The sequence below is a fragment of the Carcharodon carcharias genome, chromosome 6, assembly GCF_017639515.1.
Source record: "Carcharodon carcharias isolate sCarCar2 chromosome 6, sCarCar2.pri, whole genome shotgun sequence".
NCBI classification, from domain to species: domain Eukaryota; kingdom Metazoa; phylum Chordata; class Chondrichthyes; order Lamniformes; family Lamnidae; genus Carcharodon; species Carcharodon carcharias.
This window is the reverse complement of record NC_054472.1, coordinates 87,023,622-87,049,106: the sequence shown is the minus strand read 5'-3', so window position 1 is coordinate 87,049,106 and position 25,485 is coordinate 87,023,622. Positions and strand designations below refer to the sequence as shown.

The following is a 25,485-nucleotide window of genomic DNA, read 5'->3' as shown; positions in this document are numbered from 1 at the left end:
TCTGTTTCTTCCCCCTTCCTTTTGTTTTTTCCAATAATTTATATAGGTTTTTCTTTTCCCACCTATTTCCATTATTTTTAAATCTTTTATGCCCCCCCACCCCCACTAGAGCTATACCTTGAGTGCCCTACCATCCATTCTTAATTAGCACATTTGTTTAGATAATATCACCAACTTCAATACCTCTGTGTTCTTTTGTTCTTTTGTCTGTGACATCTTTTGATTATCTGCTCCTATCACTGCTTGCTTGTCCCTATAATCACACCACCCCCCTCCGCTTCTCTCCCCCCACCCAACACCCCCCCACCCCCTCACCCACCTTAAACCAGCTTATATTTCACCCCTCTCCTTGGATTCACCCAGTTCTGCTGAAGGGTAATGAGGACTCGAAACGTCAACTCTTTTCTTCTCCGCTGATGCTGCCAGACCTGCTGAGTTTTTCCAGGTAATTCTGTTTTTGTTTTGGATTTCCAGCATCCGCAGTTTTTTGTTTTTATCTCTATGTTTACTGGGCAGTTTGTTAGACTGCAAGAAACACTCCTGCTCCTCCACAAACAGTGTCATAAAGACATTTAACTCATGGATTTAGTTTTTTTACACTTCCTTTCATCTGCCAGCTTCCAGAGGCCTAGGAAATCCAGCTGTCTTTGTCTGAAAATAGAATGATCGTTGAAATGAGTGCACTCTTCCTTGTTGGTTGCCTGACACTCAGCTGGAAGTGGACTAATTGGATTCCACCTCTGACTCTACCCACTCAACTGCTTTTGAGAGTTAAGATTGTAAAAATATCCCTTTGTTCTATAGTGTTCCATACCTTGATGATGACATTCCTCCATAAGTCTTGGACGCACTGTTATTGTGGGCTAGCTTGTCCTGCATGGAGACAGATGGAGAGAGATGTAAGAAAGATGCCTGCCAAACCAGATGAGAAGGATGCATGGCATGTGTGGAGTGTGAGTGATGCCTTGGACAGCATGAGGACATGATGGGCAGGGGAAATGAGGGTGTTTGTGAGAGAGTGAGTGGTGATGTCCCTTGAGCTGGCAGTGAGTGTGAAGCCTGTGGATGTGTGATGGGTTTGTGAGTGTGAGTTGAAAATGCTGAGAACAATGACTCACCCTGGCAGAATGGAGGAGATCATTAATCCTCTTGCGGCACTAGGTATCTGTTCTATTTTGGAGGGCGTTGGTGCTTGCCACCGTCGTCACTGCCTGCCATGCTGGATTGGTGAGTTTGGTGGCTGGTCTTCGCTCAAAGTGGGGATAGAGGAGTTCGCAGTGGGCTTCTTCTGCATCCAGCAGGCCCCCCAGAGAGACGTCACTAAATTTGGGGGCTTCCATCCTCTTGGCTTTTGGGACCACCTGTCAGCAAGAGCAGCAGCCTGGACATGAAGTAGGCTGTGCTCTGGTGTGCTTTAAATATGGTGCCCAGAGCAAGAAAGCACTGAGGCCACAGCGCTTTTGCAAATCGGAGCCCGCCTGCCAGTGACCTGGCATGTTTCCTGTGCATACATTATTAATGGGGCAGGAAGCAGTGGCGCAAAAACCTGACATTGTGGCTGGCAGCAAAATTTATTTTTTCATGCCCGCTACCACACTTAGTGCAATTCAGGGAAAATTACGCCCATTGGCAAATTTCTGAGTGCAAAAACAATAGAGAAATAGTAGTTGGGGACTTCAACTACCCTAATATCAACTAGGACATGAACAGTGTGAAAGGCACAGAGGGCACAAAGTTCTTGAACTGCATTCATGAGAACATTTTTTAGGTAGTGCACAATAAGCCCAAAGAGAGGGGGTTTAGATTTCGTCTTAGGAAGTGAAGCTGGACAAGTGGATGAAGTAGCAGTGGGTGATCATTTTTGAGGTAGTGACCATAATACAGTTAGATTTAGCATTATTATGGAAAAGGACCAGGATAGAACAGGAGTAAAAGTCCTAAATTGGGGGAAGTCAAATTTTATGAAGCTGGGAAGCGATCTGGTGAAAGTGGACTAGATGGAAAGTCAGTGACAAATCAGTGGGAGGCATTGAAAAGTGAGATTCCATGAGCACAGTGTAGACACATCACCACAAAGGAAAAGGGTGATACTGCCAAATCTAGAACCCCCTGGTTATCCAGAAGCATACAGGGTAAGATAAAGCAGAAAAAGAAAGTTTATGACGGTCACAAAAAACTTAATACTGTAGAAAGCCTACAGAAGTAAAAAAGCTAATTAGTAAAGCAGAGAGAAAAAAATATTGGCAAGTAAAATCAAGGAAAACCCAAAAATATTTTATCAGCATATCAAGAGCAAGAGGATAACCAAGGAAAAGGTAAGGCCTATCAGAGAGGTACACATAACTTATGTGTGGATGCAGAAGATATGGGCAGGGTTCTTAATGAGTACTTTGTCTCTGTCTCCACCTAGGAGAGGGATGATGCAGACGTTCTAATTAAAGAGGAGGATTCTGAAATATTAGATAGAATAAGCATAATGAGAGAGGAAGTACTGAAGGGACTGGCATAATTGCCAGATGGATTGTATCCCAGGTTGTTAAACGAAGCCAGGGAGGAAATAACGGAAGCTGTTAAGGGTCATTTTCCAATCCTCACTTGATACAAGCGAGGTACCAGAGGATTGGAGGTCTGCAAATGTTATATCATTATTTAAAAAGCGTGCGAGAGATAGGCCAAATAATTATAGTCTGGTCAGTCTGACTTCGGTGGTGGGAAAATTATTAGAATCAATTCTGAGAGACAGGTTTAACTGTCACTTAGAAAGGAATGGATTAATCAGGGATAGTCAGTTCGACTTTGTTAGGGGAATGTCATGTCTTACTAATTTAATTGAATGCTTTGGGGAAGGAAAGGGAGGAAGGGAGGACTGATGAAGATGGTGCAGTGGATGTTGTCTACATGGAATTTAGTAAGGCATTTGACAAGGTCCCACATAGCAGACTGGTCAGAAAAGTAAAAGCCCATGGGACATGGGGGAATGTGGCCAGTTGGATCCAAAATTTGCTCAGCAACAGGAAACAAAGGGTAATGGTTGCTGGATATTGTTGCAAATAGAAAGCGTTTTCCAATGGCATTCCAGAGGGCTGTGTTGGGTCCCTTGCTGTTTGTGGTGTGTATTAATGATTTGGTCTTAAATGTGTGAGGCATGATTGGGAGATTTGCAGATGACGCAAAAATTGGCTGTGTAGCTGATAGTGAAGAGGATAGCTGTTGAATCCAGAATGATATCAGATGTTTGGTTGAGTGGGTAGAAAAGTGGCAAATAGAATTCAATCCAGAGAAATGTGAGGTAATGCATTTGGGGAGGGCAAACAAAAGTAGAGAATACACAATAAATGGGAAGATATTGAGAGGGGTAGAGGAAGTGAGAGACCTTGGAGTGCAAGTCCACAGGTGAAGGTGGCAGGACTGGTGGATAAGATGGTAAAGAAAGCATATGGAATGCTTTCCTTTGTTGGATGAGGTATGGAATAGAAGAGCAGGGATGTAATGCTGGAACTCTATAAAACGCACAGCTGGAATTTTGTGTACAGTTCTCACCACATGCTAGGAAGGACTGGAGAGAGTGCAGGGGAGATGTGGAAGAATGTTGTCAGGGCTTGACAATTGCAGCTATGAGGAAAGATTAGATAAGCTAGGGCTGTTTTCCTTTGAACAGAGGAGGCTGAAGGGTGACTTAGTTGAGGCATACAAGGTTATAGAGACCTAGATGGAGTAGACAGATAAGAACTGTTTTCCCTCATGGAGGGGTAAGTTACCAGGGGGCACAGTTTTAAGGCAACTGGTAGAAGGATTAGAGGGGACATGAAAAACCTCTTCACCTGGAGGGTGTTGGGCATCTGGAATTCATTGCCTAGTTTGGTGGTGGAGGCAGAAACCCTGAACTAATTTAAAAGGTACCTGGATCTGCACCTGAAGTACTGTAACTTGCAAGGCGTTGGAAGGTGAGATTAGAATGGGTGGCTAGTTTTTTATTTTTTATTTGTCGGCTGGCGCAGACACAATGGGCTGAGTGGCCTTTTTCTCTGCCGCAACTTTTCTATGGTTCTAAATATCCTGAGAGGAGTTGGGAAACACAGCAGCCAATTTGTTCACAGCAAGATCTCACAAACAGCAGTGAGATAAATGACAGATCTTCTGTAGAGGTATTGGTTATGTGATAAATGTTGGCCTGGATGTAAAGAGAATCCCCCTACCCTTTTTCGAATTATGCCACGGGTTCTTTAACTTCCACATGGGTTCAAAAACACTGCCGTACAAAAACTTTGATTTTCAGCTTTGGCACCTGACCTAAATATGTATCTTTTATAGCCTCAGACACTGGCTTATATAGCTGACTATGCAGCATCCTTATTTTTCTGGTACCGAACAACCTACAAAGTCACGGGAATGGCTGTCATTGAAGGAGTCCTAAATCCAGATCTAAAGAGAAAGGATCACCCCCAGCACTCCTCAATCCTCCTGATCTCCATTCTTCTTAATTTTACCCAACCAGCCTTCAATCTCCCCAAATCTACTGGCCCCCAATCACCAGGTCTTTGATTCCCTGCAACCCAATTCTTACTTAACTGAGGACCACTGCAATGCTAGCAGCAAGCTGATTTTTGTGGACTCTTCTTCAGTTGTCTTTTTGTGCCATGTCAGCTTGATGGGAATGAGGCCTGAGCCCAATATTGCGGATACCTCTGGCCTCAGCATTCTGCCTCAGGGAGTGTACCCTGTGCCACCCATGGGCCCAAAAATGGACGTACTTGAATTTCTACCCATGAACTTCTTACAAAAGTTTTCAATCACCTTCTGTCTTCCCTGATCCTGGAATCCTTACCTTAGCCACCATACAGTAAGAGACAGTGGCATCATTGAGGATATCTGAAACCTTGAGTAGATGCTCATATACATCAGCTGCAACATAGCCATCTGTTTTCCTTTTACTTCCTTCATAACTGGGCATAGCTTGTGCACCCCTGGTGCTTACAACATTTCTTTCTGCTTTTATAAAGCTGCCCCTATATTCTCTATAAAGTATATTTTTGTCTTGACAGTGTTTATGCCAAACAAAATTAAGCAATTTTCTGAAAAGTTGCTCCAATTTCCATGCCCATTTTGCTTTAGTGATATGTTCCAGATTAAATCTTGAAAGTTGAATGACAGGTTTTTGTCGTTCTTGTCTCATATTATTACTTAAACCTTCTCCTAGTTTATGTCCAGGGGTTGCAATACCTCCCTAACATATGAAAGAACGGTGACTAAAAAGACCACCTAATATATTGATGCTCCTCCTAAAAAAAGAAAAGACCCATGGTCATTTTCAGGAAAAGCTTTGGGAAATTCCCCTCAAACTCCCTAAGGCCATCTCTTAAAGGATTTAATGAACATTGTGGGATCTGATAGCCTCTCTGCACCTTTCTCTCTATATATTTGCATTCAGGATGGCTCCAGTGACCACCATTCCTATAAAGTATCATTAAAGATATTTAACCAACTCATTCCCGTCTTTTGCTCCCCTATATCCCAACATTGGAAACAGAATTGTAGATGGCCAGGAGATAAGGTGCTGCAATAAAGTGATTTCAGAAATAGGTTTTTGTCAACATTGTGCATCGTGAGTACTGTCTTCTCAGCAGGTAGCCCTAGGACTGCTCTGGATGTGGAAGCTTTGGGGTGACTAAGTGGCTGGTCCTTAGGAAGAGGTCCCCTATTTTCTGGTCTTTCTCCAGTTCCATTCTACTACAGAGTGACATGGTGAAACAGGTACTTCTCCCAAGAGCTATGTGGGTTTTATATGTTGCCTGGGGCAGTACCATGGGCTTAGGCCCATCTGTGAGTCAACTGCGTATTTTAGAGAGCCAACTTTAACAGGATTTGTTTGCGTTGGATTTTACTGAGTGTGATGAGATATTGGATGTAATAAGTGTTTTAAAGATACTGGAAATAATTATGTTGGGTGAGAAGAAACCTGTTGAACAATTGTGTACGTGATCCAATCCTGGCCGAACAATTTTTCCATTCCAGTGATGGGCTTGTTTACGTCAAATACGAAAGCTGGTGTATGCAGATCCTCTGATTCTTTCTGGATTACTAAAATCAGAGGTACAATTTGGGTGCTCCTGTGCATGCATTGTTCTTTTATGCATCTTATGAAAGGAGAGAGTCAAACCACAGATTTTGAGGAGGCTTTGTCCCAAAGATGCCCTGTAGTTTTTCACCCACTAGGAGTGGTAAAGCTACCTTTTTAGTGAGTTGCAACTATTGTAGACATTTTCTTTTTGCCTTCCTGCCCAGTAAATACTGGCAATATGGATCTGAAGGTATGGGAGGAATTGTCCCATGTATTTTGTCAGGGATTACACACAACCAATTGTTATTTGTCATAGATGAAGCACATAGCATCATTCATGGATGCCAAAGAGATGAATGTTGTGTATTATCGTGTTGCTAAAGCCATCTATTTTTGCACCATCTCATGGTTTCTACCCTATAGGTTAAGTTACTTGGGTTCTGGTTTCTGAGATCTGTACCTAGGCTGGATTCCAGCATGTTAAGCCAGTTTCCATGCTGACTTCAAAAGATTTTTCCCAAGTATTTCCCAAATGAGTTTCTTTAAAAGTTTCTACAGTGTGGTTTATAGGCTGTTAATGTAATGGAAAATGTCCTGAAGTATCACCGCTTCCGTTTTGGCTTGGGATCTATGCTTATTCTCCTTTCGTATAAGGAGTTGTAAAAAGCCATGTGACTTTCAGAGCAATTAGTGTTAGGATTTTACTGGTATGCATGTATTGATAGAGAAGCATTTTTGAATCCATGCTATGGTTAAAGAGTTTAATTTCAAAACATTATTTTAATGAAATGTCCTTCTATTTTCATTTGGTATGCCCACAGTAGTATTTTCTTTATTGGCTGAATCTGAATGTTGTTCATTTTCTCATGGTTATTACTGAGAGATATGCAGCTTTCTATGGTTCCGCTTTGTTTCTAGGTATTGTGATATAATCCTCTTTGGTCTTGTTTGGCTACTGGGACATTTGCCAAATTTTATAGTTATAACAGACCTTCACAAGGGTATTGCTTTAATTTAACCCTATGTCTACTTTGTGAGTCTCAACAGTTAATGACAGAAGTGGCAGAAAAGCCAGCAAGGCCCCAAATTTGTTGTCAGCTTCCGGTTCTTTGCTGGAGTATTTATAATTTCTGTTACAATGGAAGACGTTTTTAATGCCAAAGACTGCAGAAATCATATGCATTTTTTTAAGAGAAAGCATGGTTCTAAAACATGATAATTTACCATGATTTTACTGTTGACTTGATTTTGTGGTTCTCAGAATTTTACTTGCCAATGGCATTTGACCATTAATTGGATTCCATGGTCCAAGAATTATAAAGCCAGAATATCCATTTTCGTCAGGGTGGTCAACATGGAAATGCACAAATAACCTCAAGGGAATGCCTATGATTCAGCTGTACCAGCTGCAGCATAACCAACACTTCTTTTGTTTTATCTCTTCCGCAGTGAGACACCACCTGGTCCTACAGCTTTTAAAAACGTTTCTGATTAGCGCTTGTTATATTAGTGTTTAGTGCCAAAAAGTCTAATTTGTAAGAGAATATTAAACACTTCTGCACACTCTTTGATCTGCCTCTGCGCTGCATTCCCTGAGTGTTAGCCAGTGAGAGGCTCTCTAATCTACAGGTTGCAAGAGTAATTGACGGACCTCATTTATTTTCTGAATATTTTCTGATTCAGGGACTCCATTTAGCCCTTCTGTTCCATGAAGATCCCAGATATGATCAAACAGTTCAACAGTGGGAGTTACGGCATGCATCAGCTACCCTGGTGTACAGCAGTAAAGGAAACTTCTCAACAATGACAAATACAGTTATCATGGGTAGACAGAATTGCAACACATTATTTGTTAAGAGTTTTAAATGTGCAGAATGGTAAAGCCTTGTAATGTGCTATCATAAGAACTTGATCCAAGTCTTTTCTTTTGGCTAACTGAAAAGCTGAGTACCCTTAAAAGAGTCCCCTTAACATTACTTCAAACCAAAATAGAAAGCCTGGATGTCTTTTAAAGATATTCCTCATTCAAAACAGTAACTTAGGCAGGAATTTTCCAGGCCTCCCCACCCCCAACCACGAAGGGTTTCTCTGCAGCAGGGCCAATGAGCTGTTGAAATCTCCGTTCACATCGGCGGGATCAGAAGGTCCCGCTGGTATGAGGGGCTGGAAAATTCCAGCCTTAGTCTTATAACAACAGAAAATGGTGGAAGTATTCAGAATCTGTGGGGTAAGAAACAGAGTTAATATCCCTTCCTTCAGGTCACTCTGTATCTTTCCCCACAGATGCTGCCAGATCTGCTGAGTGTTTCCAGCGGTTTCTGTTTTTATTTTGGATTTCCAGCAGCCATAGTATTTTGCTTTTGAAGCTTTTGTGCTGCTGGTTTGAGAATTCGGATTCTACAGCATACCTGCCATTTGTTTTCCATCGTGGTTCCAAGTAAGATTAAGTCACAAAAGACAGATGTCCTTTTAATATTTACTCTGTGGCAGAACAACGTATCTCAGACTTTTGAAAATGCTTCACTTTACAACTGTCCTGATGAAGCAACGCAGGATAGACAAAGAAGCAAATCTAGAACCTTCCTGATCTATGTGGTTCGGTTACTCATTATCAACATTCACTGAACCATTGAGAGAAGCCAAAATATTTTTATTATTTGAAGAGAATTTGCCTTTAATACTTCAAATGTCTTGGGTAGGGGTAGCTCTGTGTCTTCTATTACCAGTACAGTGAATCACTGAAGTATGGAAAAGCAATTTTGATCAACAAAATAATTGCATTTCCTAATTCAGCTGCAACAAATAAAAACCAGGTGCTTCCTGAAGTTAGGAAGGATGGGGAAACCATTCTACATGGATGACAAAGACTTTGTAATGGTTGGTCCTGAATGACATGAAGAAAATCATGGGAGGGAGGTGAATGGAGAATAAAATAGCAGGATGTCAATTATTTGTCCGACCCCCTCCTGCCCCAAACAACTGGCTTCGGCTGGATTGGTTAGGTTAAAATTAAGGTTAAAGTTTTCCTTCTAAAGAGGAGATTTTCCTGTTCAGAATTTGTTTTCTTTTGCTGAATGTAAGCTGCCCAGTTCAGTGAACTTCTTAAACTCTGAACTGAGGAAACGCTTTTCACTCTAAAATTATGGGAATTCATTGAAGATTCTTATTTCCATGGGGAATATGAATTATTTCCTTAGTTATTCTATAACTAGGGGACACTGTTTTAAAATTATGGATCACCCTTTTAGGACAGAGATGAGGAGAAATCCTTTTCTTTCACAGGGCTGTGCAATTTTGGAAATCTGCCTCAGAAGGTGGTGGAGGCAGGGTCAGTGAATGTTTTTAAGGCGGATGTAGATAGATTCTTGTTAGGCAAGGGAATCAAAGGTTATCCGGGGTAGATGGGAATGTGGAATTCAAACGCAAACAGACCAGCGATAATCTTATTGAATGCAGTACAGGCTCAAAAGGCCGAATGGCTTATTTCTGCTCCTATTTCGTAAGTTCGCATGTTTGTTAACATTTCTGATATTTTCTCCATAACTTCGGCTATTAATGGGATACCATGGCCTGGATATTTCTCTTTCAGTTTGGGAAGCACATGTCAGGCCATTTCCCAATGTTGCGTTCCCAACTTCGGAAAGTCAGCCCGTTCACCCAGAACTTTTGTCTACAAAAGTTGGGTACAGGCTGGAGTTGCCCATCCCTATGCCTCCTCCTGACAAACACCATACCCCTTCATATCCCCCTTGACCTTCCATTCCCCGCATACAGCCTCTATGTCCCCATGTCCCCTCCATACCCCTATGCCCACTCACCCAGTATCCACTATGTACAGAACTGATGAGCCATATAATAGATAAAAACAAAAAAACTGCGGATGCTGGAAATCCAAAACAAAAACAGAATTACCTGGAAAAACTCAGCAGGTCTGGCAGCATCGGCGGAGAAGAAAAGAGTTGACGTTTCGAGTCCTCATGACCCTTCGACAGAACCATATAATAGCACCTTTGAAATGCTCAGAAAAAAAATCAAACACTTCCTGAAAAAGTCACCCTTAGAAGCTCGTAAAACTGTCAATCAAAACACTTAGCCATAGAAACTTGCCTTGAAAAAAACATTCTCTCATCCCAAGTGCTCATTAATTTGTCAAAATAAGCAAACAGCCTTTTAAAAAGCTATTCAAACATTTAATCCTGCTATTTGCTGATAAAATTGTCAGTCATACAAAGCACACAGTTCCCTTACAGTTGTCTCAACAGCCCCTGCTGAGCTAGATCTATTTATGGGGTGTGGAGCTCAGCCATGCATTCATGATGAGATTACATTACACAAACTTAATAAACATACCCCAAACAGCTGAGTAGAATAGATTCTATTGAAGTTGTCTCAATAAGTATCCAGCCATCAGCTCCACTTTTTCAAAGGTTCAATGGAACTTCAATCAGAGAAGTCTGGCAACCATTCAACTTTCCTCAAAGTCTGAAAAAATCTCTGGATTTTAAATCACTGTAAGACTAAAAACCACAGTGTCCAGCTGACCTATTTGAATCAGATTTTCAAAAATGTTGAATACAGAAAAGGACTTTATCCATTGGAGAAAGTAATGAAGCATGGGAATACATAACCCATACTCGTCAATTTAATGGTTAATTACCTTTTAAGGACAGAGCCCTATGATCAATAACTACATAAAAACATACTTAAATCATCATACACCATTACATTATGATATTTGAAGTTAGCAAGACCTTTTAAACTTACCTATCAAATGATTCTTGACTCCACAATTTCACAAGTCCACAATTCATGAATTGGTTTACCTGGTGTGGTTCCCACAGGCTTCAGGAACCCACCGATCCTGACGAAAATACTGATGTCAGGGAAAATTGCATTTGTAGCGGGCATTTAAATGGTGACCCCGATGTCACTTTACATGGGCATCAGGACATGACCTGTCATGTTGCCTGCCCCAGGGGAAAATGGTGTCTATTGGGAATCGGTAGTTAAATTTAAATTTGTGGCCCCGCAGGCCACCACTTTGGACCCCCCGTCGCAGGCGGTTCAGCGTCGAAAGGGGAAAATTCAGCCCCTTGAGTTTGTGGAGGGATTTTCAGCATATATCCATTAGTAGGGCTGTTTTCTTTAATATTTTCTGAGTCTTCAACAATGCCTCAATTGAGTGTTAAGTTTTGATTTGCTGGGTCCATAATGGAAGCAATGTTTAAAGATGACTCTGGAGATTCTGTTGTGCAACCCACATGTAATTCAGTAAAGATGTTTGTGGATCAACAAAGAAAAACTCTAGAAATTATTTTCTACGGATAAGTGGAAAAATGATTTAATGTAACAGAATTCCATAGCAAGTTGCATATGACAACTTCCAGGATAACTTTTTAAAAATAAAATATGTTAACTCTTTTTAACTAGGTTTAAAACTAGGCGTGGAGCAAGATACCTGGCTGATGATCTCTGAAAAAGGGGAAAAGCTCTATCATATGTTGTGCAAACAGGAAAATGTTATCAAGGACAGAAAACGGAAACTCAGCACTTTTCCAAAATGCTTCTTGGGCAGGTAAGTTTTGAGGGTTCAAAATTAAATAATGCAACACTTTCTTTACCTTAATTTTTCTGACAATTTTCTCTCTCTCTCTCCTGGAAATTTTGAACCTGTCATAAGAAAAGTTTTTATGCCATCAGTACCTTGGAATCTTCATTGAGGTACCTTTTCTTGATATCTGAGCCTGGACGGTGAAAATTCACAGACTATTCGACAGTGTCTGTTGTCATAGCTGAGGTCAAACCACTCCTCACCCAATGTCCATGTAACTGCTTTATAGCAGGAATTAGTCATTAAGAGGAGGAAACATGCACAGTTTTTCCTAACTTGGGCAGTGGGGCTAATTTAGCTGGCTAAGAGTAGCCAAATGACCAAAGACATCATGTTGACTTTTTGTGGTCTGTACAGTTTAGGTATTTACTGGAAAAACCTGCTGGAACCGTTAATATTGTTCCCTTACGAAGGTTCAGGGATCCCTTCACCTTATCCTCTGGCTGTGCCTGCACCCAAATGTACTGACTATACTTGCCTGACAGTATTATTTTAGTAATACCCACAATACTTTACACATGATGCACTGGATGTTTCTTGGGAGTGTAGAGTAGAATGTTGAGTACTGTTCAAATATGGGATCTCTGTTCTAATTGGATGCTTCATTTCTGCTCAAACTCTCCATTTATGGGAATTTCCTTTATTTAAACCTTGCTGCACAGATGACTAGTCTCCTTGTATTGGGCCATTTTATGTGGGTGGGCTAGTTAAGAGCCGCCCAGCATGACACGTGCCTGGTAGCGCTCAGCGCTACCTGTGCGGGCGGGGGCAGGAGGGAGAGTCGGGGCCTGCACTCTTTCATGTGCACAGAGCTGCCTCAGGGAGATTAAGTTCAGTTTCAAAGTTCAAAATAAAGAAAGTGAAAAATCATTTACACATGTTCCCGTCACATGAGCTGGGACATGTTTATCAAATGTTTGAAAATCATTTATTAATTTAATAAACCCTTCATGAAACCTCATCCCACCCATGGATGAGGTTTCATGAAAAATACGAAGGCCGCCTGGGCTCTTCGCCTGCCCGCCAACCTTAAGGTTGGATGGGCAGCCCTGTTAATTTGGTAAATTTGTTAATTAATGGCTTTAGCCGACTCCGGTGCGCACTCGCTGAACGGAAGTTCGGAATGCTGCACGGTGATGTCGGGATGCATGCCTGACGTCATCATGCGTCATTTTATGTGTTGGTATGTGGGGCCCGCCCCCGCTCGCCGAACAGAAAATGCTGACCCGTTTGTTCAAGTATTTGTTACCAGTTTTGTTGATAGCAGTATTGTTCAGGTAACATAGAATGGTGATTTGAAATTTTCATTCGTACAAAATTTAAAATAAAGTTATGCCTTCCTGAGTAAAAATAAATTTGACTGTTCAGCAATTTTTCTGGTTTTGATGTAAGCTGGAATGAGAAATTTCAGAACTTGCCCATTTTGGGTGGTTACTTCCCCAAAAGGAGAGTAGCTTTTAGCATCTACCTTCAACTGATTGGTTCAAGCATGTTAGTGGCAGAATGATGAGAATATTTTGCTGCCTTCACTCTTTTAGTCTGGGACTGGTGCATTGATATGAGTGGGAGGTGGGGGAGGGGTGGATGTAGGATTAAACAGTGACAAAATTTAAAATGTGAATTAAAAATAAATTGTTCTTTTTTAGTGAGCCTTCAACAGAAATGCTAATACTTCCATCTCTTGAAGGGTTACGATATTTCAAAAGAACCTCAAGCAAAATGCTGGTGCATATTTTCCCCAGGCAGCTATTTTTTCTGGGCTTTATACACCAAGTAACCTTCTTATATGGCTGCATAGTTTTCCCAAGATTCTCTAAATATATACGCCAGATATACTCTCGCAGAATATTCAGGACTGCTTTATTGTAGCACATGCTATGTGTGTCTGAGATCAAGGCAGCAGGTTTTTAAGTAGAAGAAAGGGAAAGCAGTAATGTAGAGTAAGAGAAAGAAAGAGGCGATTAGCATCAAGCAGTGAGAGAGTCAGGAAGAAATTAAAAATAGAAAACAGTAAATTAATAGAGAGGAGAATGCAGGCATATAAAGCATCAAGATAAACTTACATGAAATGATAAAAAGGAAAGAAAAGAAGAGAATAAAAGAGCTGAAATTGAAATATAAATGCTACAAAACTTGTAGGAAAATTAGAATAAAATTAAAACCATTTCTTTGGGCTGAATTTCCCCCTTCAGGGGGGTTGTGCAGGGACGGGCGGGAGCGAGCACAAACCCGATTGACGCCCGACACGGGCCTTAACGTGACACACACCTGGAAACGCTGTACGCTCTCTGTGCGGGCGGGTGGGGGGGTGTTCCCTGAGTCAGGGCCTGCGCTCTTTTGCACGTGTGCGTGAAAGAGCGCAGAAACCTCCCTGAGGCAATATCAGTTTCAGTTCTGGAAAATTTAATAAAGGTGAAAAAGGACATGTCCCCTCACGTGAAACTGTCATCCTGCCCGTGAATGAGGTTTCATGAAAAATGCAAAGACTGACTGGACTCTTTGCCTGCCCACCAGCCTTAAGGTTGGACAGGCAGCGTTCTTACCAACTCTAATTACTTTGTTAATGGCCTTAATGGCTGCGTGCATGCCAAACTGACAATCTAAATGACACGCAATGACATTGGGACGCCACCCGATGTCACCACGTGTCATTTTATGTGTCAGCAAGTGGGCCCCATCCCCACTCGCCGATGGGAAAACTCTTTCCTTTATTTCTTGGCGTGTATACAGAGGGCAATATAAATGGAAGGCAAATAGTTAAATAGTTAAAATCATTGCAAAATATGCACTCACAGAATGCATTGGTTAGTTTTGGAAAAAAAAGATTAAGGGGGGAAGATCCAGTTCTTTCGTGTGCTGAAGGGCATGGATGCAATCAAACTTAATGTGGAGACTGATGTACAAAATTAACAAACTTCGAACATAGGTAGATAATTAAAAGATATTTCTTCCTGAATAGTCAGTAAATATGTAAGATATACTTTGAAGATGACGATAGTTACATCAATCTCTTTAACAGAGAGCAGGAAAATACTTATCGAAGTGATTGAAGCTAACTGATATGTAGGATATGTGCATTTCTCTTCACTTGCCAAACGAATCCAATTGTGAACCCAAACCATTTTCTTGGGCCTGGCACTTTATACAGGCAGGATAGGATCCTTGTCATCAGGAGGCATTGTTTCGCTCCTAATGGGTCCCACTGCAGCACCAGAAAAATGAGGGGGACCATTGAAAAGAGGAACAAGAACCTTGAAGATCTTAAGGTTGATTTTTGTTTTGGATCTTGGAATTGGCCCATCTGCCACTGTCCTGTGGACCAACACCCTTGTCTTGGATATCCTTGGGTTTGAAGGTATGGAAGATGGAAGGCATGCTTCCCAGGTTGCTGTCACTTAAATGCCGAGGTCATTTAGTGGCTGCCAGTGCATGTCATGGTGGTATGAGATGAGGAAAAATTAGGTCAGGGTGGAGATTTGTGGGTAAGACACCCTGCATGATTTCTCACCCATTTGTGGTGGCATAGTAGAGAAAAATCTACACTTCTATCTCGCCAAATTGAACAAAGCTTTGATGTTCTCAACTATCGCAGTGTAACTTTGAACATTACAAAATTATCAAAGATAATTAATCTATGCAATAGCAACTCCCAATTAACCAACGTTATGAAGAATTTGGAGTTAACAAATTTCTGACAGGATAAAATGTAGCATGAGGCAAAGTGCTGAATGACCATTTGGGAGTCATATTATTTTAAGAAGAACCAAGGTTTAAATCCTGTTTCTGTTTCTTGTTGCTTTGACACTTTAGTGAGTTTGTCACCTGGTTGATGGAAATTAAAGAGATCAGTAAACCTGAAGAAGGAGTTCACCTGGGCCAGGCGTTGCTAGAGAATGGAATCATCCATCATGGTGAGTGATTGTGAGGTTAATATGTGTGCTGACTGGATTTATGGAGGGAGATGCAATCTTTGAAATAAATAAGATGCAATTTAGTATGTAAAGTTTCACTGTTTACTATAATCCAGGTTGGCCTGAAGGAACTAGTTCAACATCTGGAGTATTGAGAATAAATTAACAGATTTTCAATATACTCTTTCAAATTCCCACCTTTAGGGGTTCATTTAGTTACAATAGTGTGCTTGTCTAAATCTACCATTGAATTCCTAATTTGGAAATCAGTTGGTTCTTCTCTCTAGCATGGTAATATTATCTTCCTGCTTTGGGATGTGTGGTTGTTTCTCCTTCCTGTAACGGTTGGATTTTCCTTTGACATACTACCAGTTTCAGAATGATTTTGGGGCGTTAAACTGAATGGGACAGCAATTGGGACAACACCTGAAATCCATTTCTAAAATGGTGTAGGACTATCAGATATAAGAGCAGGAGTAGGTCATTCATACCTTTGAACCTGCACTGCGATTAAATAAGATCATGGCTGATCTGATTGTGATTTCAACTCCTCTTTCTTGTCTCCCACCCATAACCCTTGATGCCATTGTCTATCAGAAATTTACTCAGCCTTGAATAAATTCAGTGATCCAGCCTGCACTGCTCTTTGGGGAAGAGAATTCCACAGACTAAAGATGCCCTGAGAGAAAACAATTCTACCCAGCTCTTTTAAAAGGAAGGTCTCTTAATCTTAAACTGTATCCCTGGTTCTAGTTTCCCCAAGGGGAAACATCCTCCCTGTATCCACCCTGTCAAGTCTCCTCAGGATCTTATATGTTTCAATAAGATCACCTCTCATTCTTCTAAACTCCAATGGATATCGGCCCAACTTGTTCAACCTTTAAGATCAGTCCTTCACCTCAGGAATGAATTGAGTGAACCTTCTCTGAACTGCTTCTAATGCATTGATATCCTTTTTCAAATAAGGAGGCCAAAACTAAGCACAGTACTCTGGATGCGGTCTCACAAAGGCCCTCTACAGCTGCAGCAAAACGTCTTTACTTTTACATTCCATTCCTCTTGCAATAAATGACATTTCATTTGGCTTCCTAATCAATTGCTGTACTTGCATACTAACTTCTTGTGATTCATGTACCAAGACACCCAGATCCCTCTGTACTACCGAGTTCTGCAATCACTCTCCATTTAAAGAGTATAGAAAAGTAGCATTCTTTTTGCCAAAGTGGGCAAATTTGCATTTTCCCAGATTAAATCCTTTCTGCCAAATTTTTGCTCACTCACTTAACCTGTCTAAATCTCTTTGTAGACTCTTTATCTCCTCTTGACAACTTACATTCCTACCTATCTTGGTGTCATCAACAAATTTAGTTACCATACATTCAGTCCCTTCATTCAAGTCGTTGATATAGATTGTAAATAATTGAGGCCAGAGCATTGATCCCTGTGGCACTCCATGAATTATAGCTTGACAACTCAGAAATGAAGCATTTATGCCTACTCTCTGCTTCCTGTTAGCTAATCAATCCTTTATCCATGTTACCCTTTACACTATATGCCCTTATCTTGTGTATCAACCTTTGATGTGGCACCTTATCGAATGTCTTTTGGAAATCTAAGTACACTACATCTACATGTTCCCTTTTATCCACATTGCTTGTTACTTCCTCAAAGAACTGTAATAAATTAGTTAAACAGAATTTCCCTTTCACAAAACCATGTTGATTGTGTCTGACTGTATTCTGATTTTCTAAGTATCCTGCTATAAAACTCCTTAATAATGGATTCTAGAAATTTACCTACGATAAAATATTGGGCCTATTTGGCTTATAGGTTCCTGTTTTCTGTCTCCCTCCTTTCCTGAATAAAGATGTTAAATTTGCTATTTTCCAATCTGCTGGGACCCTTCCAGAATCTAAGGAATTCTGGAAGATTGTAACCAATTTGTCTAATATCTCTGTAGTCACTTCTTTTAAGATCCTAGGATGATGGCCATCTGGCCCTGGGGACTTGTCAGCCTTTAGTTCTAATAGTTTTCGCAGTAGTTTTCCCTGGTGATGATGATTATTTTAAAGTCCTCCCTCCCTTTCAACGCTTGATTTTCAAGTATCTTTGGGAAGTTTTCTTAGTCTTCTAAAATGAAGACAAACACCTCCACCACTTCCTTGTTTTCGATTATTAATTCCCCAGACTCACTTTAGCTATTCTTTTCCTAGACAAATACGTATAAAACATTGAGATTGTAAATTACTAGCTAGCTTTCTCTCATGCTCCACTTTCTCCCTCTTTATTATTTTTTTAAGTAATTCTTTGCTGGTTCTTAAATTCTGACCAACCTTCTGACCTACCACTGATCTTTGCAGATTTGTACAGTGTTTCTTTCAAGTTGGTACTATCCATAACTTCCTTAATTAGCTCAGGATAATGCATCCTTCTCAGAGTGTTTTTTTCTCCTGGTATAATTCTTATCTGAGTGTTATTAAATATCTCTTTAAAAGACTGCCACTGCATCTCTACTGTCCTCCCTTTTAACCTGGTTTCCTAGTTTACTTTAGCTAGCTCTGCCTTCATACCCTTATAATTATCTTTATTTATGCTTAAAATACTAGTCTTAGGCCCACACTTCACCCCTTCAAATGTGAGTGTGAAATTCTATCATGTTATGATCATTAGCACCTAGAGGTTCCTTTACTATTAGGTTATTCATGAATCCTGTCTCATTGCTCATTAACAAGTCTAGAATAGCCTGCTCCCTGGTTGGCTCTATAATGTACTGATCTAAGAAATTTTGCTGAACATACTCTATGAACTCATTTTCCAGGCCAGCTTTGCCAATCTGTTTCATCGAATCTACATGTAGATTAAAGTCAACCATGATTATTCTGGTACCTTTCTTACACGCCCCATTTATTTCTTCCTACAGTATAACTACTGTCAGGAAGCCTATAAATTACTTTCACAGTGATCTCTTACCTGTCCTATTTTTTATCTCTACCCAAACTGAGTCTACATCTTGCTCTTTTGAGCTAAGGTCTTCTCTCCCTCCTGTACTAATATCATCCTTAATTAACAGATCCACCCTTCTAGTTTTCTGTCTTTGGAAATGTCAAATACCTTTCAGTATTCAGACCCCAGCTTTGGTCACCTTGCAACCATGCCTCTGTAATGGATATCAGGTCATACATATTCATCTGGATTGTAGCTGGACTGTTCACTGAAAAATGCACCATTCCCCTCTAACCCAGTCACAGGACATTTTGCTACAAGTGAATGGGTGTGATCAAATCCCCTTTCCCTTTCTTGCCCAACCCATCTTTCCCAAATTATTACTGCCATGATCTAAGTGGTAGTATGAACTCAGAAGTGGTATCCCTGAGGCAGATTCAGCATGGAGCAGGTTATATTGATTGCTATAGCTGAAGTTTTGTTCTAATTGGTCTCCATTGTAGATTTTCATTGTTGTTGCTCTGGAGAGTCTTAGGTTTTTACTGCCCTACTTAGTCACCTCCACAGAAAGTACAGATTTTTCATTGGGGATGTAGATTTCCCATTGGAAACCCTTCAGTTCCTCTGTTAATGGTGTGGAATGCAGAAAGAGATGCAATGATTTCTCAAGGATGCCCAAGGTTAGTCGATTCTCTTGCTGTACCTTTGATAGAACCTCTTTTTCAATATCTGAGTATCCTAGAAATACACTTTATCAAAGTGCAACCTCTTCAAACACTCAAACACCCCCTTCACTCAAAATCACTTCACTCAAGATAATTACTAGGCCAGTCACCAGCTACTTGCAAAGAAGTAGTTACAGATTTGAAAGGGTTTATATCACTTTTGAGCAGAAATGAACTCTGAACTCTTTTCTTGCTTAATTTTTGGCCCTGGATGATGATGGGGGATGGTAAATGGTATGAAGGAAATACATTGAAGTTTGATAATGGAGGACTTTGAGAGATGGTAGCAGGCAGATGTGAAGTCACCTCAGTGTGTACGACAGCTTTTATTCATTGAAAGCACTGAGCTATCAATTACAGCCTTCTTTCTCTGGCTGTTGGCATTCTTTCTTGGGTACTCTTCTCATGCTGTGGCAAGGAAGGCCCTACCATCTGCATCCTTTACCATAATTTCTGTCAGTTTCTAGAAGCAGCAAACCTTTCTTCTTCACAACAATATCTAGTACAAACCTGAGACGTTAACTGAGGCCCTATCTGCCCTTTTAAGTAGATGTGAAAAATCCATGGCGTTATTTTGGAGGGTATTTATCCCCAATGTCCTGGCAATCTTGATCCCTCATCAACATCAGAAAAAGAAAACAATTATCTGGTCATTATTACGTTGCTATTTGTGGGAGCTTGAACTGCACAAATTGGCCGCTGCGTTTCCTATTTTTAAAACAGTGACTACTTTTCAAAAGTACTTAATTGGCTATAAATCATTTAGGTCGTCCTGAGTTTGTGGAAGGCGCTATATAAATTTGAGTCCCTTTTTAAGCTGCAGTGATTCTCCAACCTGTGGCTGTGGTGTATTGCAGGGCTTCACCAGATTTATCCAGGCATCCCTAAAATTAGATTCCAAAACGTCTATCATCTCCACAAAGGGTACCTGGATCTTATTGGGAGGATAATTCTAATCCCAGTTTTAGTCTGGTGATTTTGAGGTGGTGGGTGTTGCCACTTCCCTTTACTCTGTCAGAAAACAGGTGGGAATTCAGAGGAAAACCAGCCCTTGATGTGATGATCTCTTCAATGTCATATTTGCATATTTCAAGTTAATCGTGGCTTCCCAACATATATATTCAATTTGCCGGTGGCATTTGCAACATTTGTTCAATTGTTTTAGCCGAGCCTTAGTGGGACTGTTGGCATCATCATATTTCTTCTGTGGCTTTCTCCAAGGCACTCTCAGTCCACATCTTAATGCTATTTGAGTTTTCTTCTTCCTCTTCTGTTTTTACCCTCAATTTCTCCTTCGTTTTTTGCCAGGACAAGGCTGTTGGGTCTTCGGGTGGAAGCTTCCATTCCCGCCAGCAACGGATATTGTGGCAGGCAGGGGCACTTAATTTGGCGTGAGTCAAAATATCAGTTTCCCGACAGCCGGTAAAAGGTTTGGAATTTTGTTCTCCCGACTTCCAAGGCTGGTTAAAGGCGGGTCGAACTTCCTGACGAGCAATGTCAGGAATGCAATCTTGCGAATGCCCCACCGTCACCACTTGCTCATCATTAAACCAGAAGCCTTGAATCTTGATTATGCAGTCACTTTTGAGATTTTATTTTGGTGTCCACACTCAGAGTACCTCACCAGGGCTATGGTTTGCTGAGGTGCAGCCACTCGGGACCCTGTTATCATTGTAAGCCTTACTAGATGCCGTAGGAGGATACAGGGTGACTTCCTGCCCACCCCACTGTGGAATTCACTGAGCTCCATGCAGATGCTTAATCAATGAGCTGAACAGCAGAAGAAATCACACATGTTCAGCCATCCCACTGCCCAGCAGAAATTACTCCCAACTTCTCTGCCTGCCACCAGATATAGACTCCAGAATGGAAGATTCCGCCCTTCATTTCCAATGTCAGTACTCGGCCATCATTCTCTCTCAAACTGTACTTAGTAATCCTTTTTGATTCCTTAACTTTTATCTTGATCTAACCCACTCATTTGTCTTTCTGACCATCCAGTGGATTCTGAGCATCCTCCACCGTACCCACTTTTCAAAAGCTGTTTTCCTCCTTTCATCCCCTTTCTTCAGAGTAAAACTCTCAAATCCATTGAGTGTGACACGCTATACCAGTGACTGTACTAGCCATTTTTTTCAGTTTCATGCTGGTGCTTTTGTATTTCCAGTTGCAACTCAAGTCACTGGTCATACCTCTTGTCATGACTAATCTAACCTGGATTTCATTCATGGATGCAACTTTGGTGTTTAGCATCGAGCCAAGATACTTGAAATTGTCCACTGCCTCTATCTCGGTGCTTCCAATCTTGACTTTTCCATTACCATGTAGTGCCATAACTTTGGTCTTTGCTTCATTTATGTTCAGTCCAAAACACTCGCTGTATCTTTTGACTAGGCCTGCCATTGTCTTCCTTTGTTGTGGCTATAAGTGTGTTGTCATCTGCATACCTGAGATTCCATATGGTATGACCTTCTAAGATGCAGCCATATCTCTCTGGTACCTGTTCCTGCACTATCCTCATTATCTCTCACCCATAACAGTAAACAGCATGGGTGACAGAAGATACCCCTGCTTGACTCCCTTTTCAAACTGGAATTGGTTTGTATGACTATCCTGACGAATCCTGAAGCATTTCTGTATAGCTCTTGTATAAGCCACACAAGATGTTTGGGTACACCAAAGTCTATAAGTGTCTTGCATAGAGCATCATGGTGAACAGTGTTGAAAGCTTTGGCATAGTCTGTGAACATGAGCCATAGCTGGGATTCTTACTTATTTTCACATTTCTCCATGAGATTTGTGAGCAAACATAGCGTCAGTTGTACACTTTCCACGAATGAAGCCAAACTGCTCTTCTGCCACTTTTCTGTTCACACAGGGGCAACTCTCTGCCTGATGATGTCAGTTAGTACTTTAGATGCATGACAGATGAGACTTAGCATACAATGTTTTGGACAGCCCTGTGTGCCTTGTCAGGGGGCTAAGACCTCACTCTATATTTTCACCATGGCTAATTTATAAAATTTAAAGAACTGGGCAAAGACTTTAACATGACTGAAGCCATGGCCTGCTATGACTCAAACAAAAGGAACTTTCTGACATTCAGAGAAGCTGTGACTTGGTTATCTCTGAAGAGATTCTAATGGCCCAGCGAGCTGCAGAAGACCAACTTCCAAGGGAATTATATAAAGGCCATTTTCACTTCTTATGCCAGGTCTGGCCAATAGAGACTGCCAGTCTCCTAGGACAGAGGACCCTGAAACCTCTGTTCGTGTTTCAACCATTAAGGATTTTAAAAATCTCCAGAATCCGGACTAAGGAATAGGCATCCTTTGTAAAAGCCAAAGTGGGGAGTTGGAAGTCGCATGATTCCTCCGCACCTCTCACAAGCTGGGGGATCCAGCAATACTGCTTTGTGGAGTTGCAGAGGAGTCTGCCATTTTCCATCAACTAAGCAGAAGCTCAGAACCTAAGCTCTGTTCAGGTTTGAATGCCTGACCCCATCCATGTTATTTTTACTGGTACTTCTGTGCTTCTATACTATCGCCTGTAAGACTAATTCATCTCTACATACCTGTCCCGAGATGGAAGTCATCTCTACTGGAAAAGTGGGTTATCCAGTATCAGTCTTCAGCTGGCTGACCCCTGAAAGAATACACTATTAGAATTTGATTCTGGACTCACATGAAACAATAATTCTTATTTTCTATGTGATTTTTGCCCTGTACCTCATTCCTTTCTGTATACCTCTTTTCCTGTATGAAGGCAAAAAAAAAAAGAGGGCTTGGGGAGGGAATGTTGCAATCCTTTTCCTGCATTTTGAGTGTGTGTAAAATAAACCAGTCCTCTAAGTTTATCCTATCACGAGTTTGCTGTGGGATTACTAATAGAAAATTGGATCACACGAAAACCGAAGGATTGGGAAATACACCACTGTTATATCCAGTTTGTGAAACTGCCCATTTCATGAAATATTTAGGCGAATTGCCCTTTTCTTGAACTGGGCAGCCGACCTGCACAGTTCATGAAACTGGCAGTTTTGCCACCCAGTTCACAAAATGGGTGTTGGAAAACTTGTCCAGTTCATGAAATGGCCAACTTTCATGAATGAAAAATTTTATTCACAAATGTGTAATCTGCTTAATTCCCTTTACTGTCCCCTTATATTTCATCCAGTATTGTATCCAAACCATTCCTTGGTTTATGCTCTGTTATATTTCATTCAGGATCACACCCAAACAATTCAGATAGCTTATACATCAATGTTTAGAAAAATAGCATAAATACGATTCATATATATTTAATATGCCAGCACTGTTCAACGTTGTCACAGGACCTGTGGCTGTGGCAGGCACTGTTGCAGTGGAGACCTGCTTTCAAGCAGGCACGTCATCTTGATAAGCAGTTACTCCTGCAGTGACATCTCTGGAAGCCTTGTCCATCACAAACACTTTGAGCAAGTACAATCTCATGAAGGCTGAGTTGTCCTGGTGGAATGTCTTCTGCACTCAGTCCACTGTACTGCATAAATTCAAATGATTCCTGGCAAGTTTGCCTTTCACAAACCCCTTAGCTGTTCCAATGGTATAGCCAGTCCCATCTGCTGCCAGCACCACACCTATAACATTTGGTGGGTCTGCTTTGCTGCGGTCAAATACTGACACTGGGACAATCATATTGTCACCAATACCAACAGCCCTAAGTGACCTTGTACAGCATGCCATCATCACTTGGCTTGCTGTGTAATGCCCTGGTGTGCCACCTTCCTTGATTGTCTGGCAGGATGAAGTTCTTCATCAGATTTAGAGTCATCTGTAATGGATGATCCAGAGGCTAGCTCAGGGTAATTCATGAGGGGTGTTCCTGGGGATGTCTCAAGGTTGTCCATGTTGAATGATCAGGGGGCTGGCTCAGGGTTGTCCATGTTGGGTGGCCCAGGGGCCAACTTGGGGTCATCTGTGGTAAATGTTTCTGGGACTCGCTCAGGATCTTTCATGTTGGATGGTCCAGGGGCTGACCCGAAGTCATCAATGGTAGATGGTTCTGGGGCCAGCTCAGGATTGTCCAAGGACGATGGTACAGGGGCCAGTTTAGGATCAGAATTTTCGATGTTGTCCTCAAGAAGTCTTTCCAGTTCTTCTTCAAGGCTGTGGAGATTCCGTTGAGGAACTCATCTGGCCTCACTGTGGCTTGTTTCCAGGGAGTGCTTGGTAAGGAGCCTTTTTTTATAACCTCGTGGTAATTGCTGTTCATTGCCCACTGAACAAAACAGACATCATAGCTCCATTGAGCACAGTTGTTGTCAGGCATCCAGGCCATTAGCTTCAATTTCATATCACTATTACTGCATTCCACAGAGCCTTGACTCTGGGGATGTTTGGGGCGCCTGCTGACCAACAGCAGTTCTTCTCAGTGTTGCCAGTCGTGGATGACCAATGCTGTGAACTCCCTGCCGTTATCTGACTGAAGAATCTCTAGAATGTCTAGAAATATGAGAAGCAGCTCATGGGCAACCTCAGCTGCTGCCATGGATTTCAGAGGACAAATGACGTGGAACTAGGTCAGGTACTCCATGTAGTGCAGTATGAAACAATAACTTCCGTCATTCATGGTGTGCATGTCAACCAGGTCTACTTGTCCCAAAATGCTTTGCTTTCCCAAATTTACAATGTTCCTGTTGTTATTGAGCAACTTAGTACATGATGTTAAGCTGGTACACTGCAACAGGCTTGAGCAACAACTCCATGAATAAGACTTTAAAACTCATACGTAGTACTGGCCATTTCAAGAAATGAGCAGTCAAACTGCCTATTTCATCTGTGCAATGGGTTTGCCCAGTTCATGAAATGGGTTCCACCAGTGCCCATTTCATGAAATGGGCAGTTTCACAAATTGGATGTAACAACACCGATTATAAAGGGGGAAATCAAAATCAAAACACCTTTCCATTTATGGGTGGATGGTAAGAGGAGAAATCAGGGCTGTTTAAATTAAATCCCCTCCTGTCCGTAACAGCCTGCTGTCTAGGCCATCATGACCATTTCAGATATAGTCCATTTGCAAGGTTGTTCACCTGTTGTCCATATCTCATCAATAATCTCTTTGATTCCATCTATCACTGTTTCATCTCCTGCTTTTAGTGCTCCACTAGGATCTGATGTTTCCTTCTGCCTTTCCACTCTTGATGTTTTTTATAGCCTTTCTCATCTCATCTTTCAGTGCTTCAGGTTAGTTCTT

General features: G+C 41.3%; 1 protein-coding gene across 3 annotated transcripts in view; it reads left to right on the top strand.

Moving 5' to 3' along the window:
- prex2 (phosphatidylinositol-3,4,5-trisphosphate-dependent Rac exchange factor 2) overlaps positions 1–25,485 on the top strand; it is a 775,268-nt gene that overhangs the window by 331,415 nt on the left and 418,368 nt on the right. For all 3 annotated transcript variants that reach the window (XM_041190559.1, XM_041190558.1, XM_041190560.1), the window contains exons 10-11: positions 11,489–11,633; positions 15,480–15,580. In XM_041190559.1, the coding sequence (XP_041046493.1) occupies positions 11,489–11,633; positions 15,480–15,580 (246 nt within the window). The remainder of the gene's footprint in view (positions 1–11,488; positions 11,634–15,479; positions 15,581–25,485) is intronic.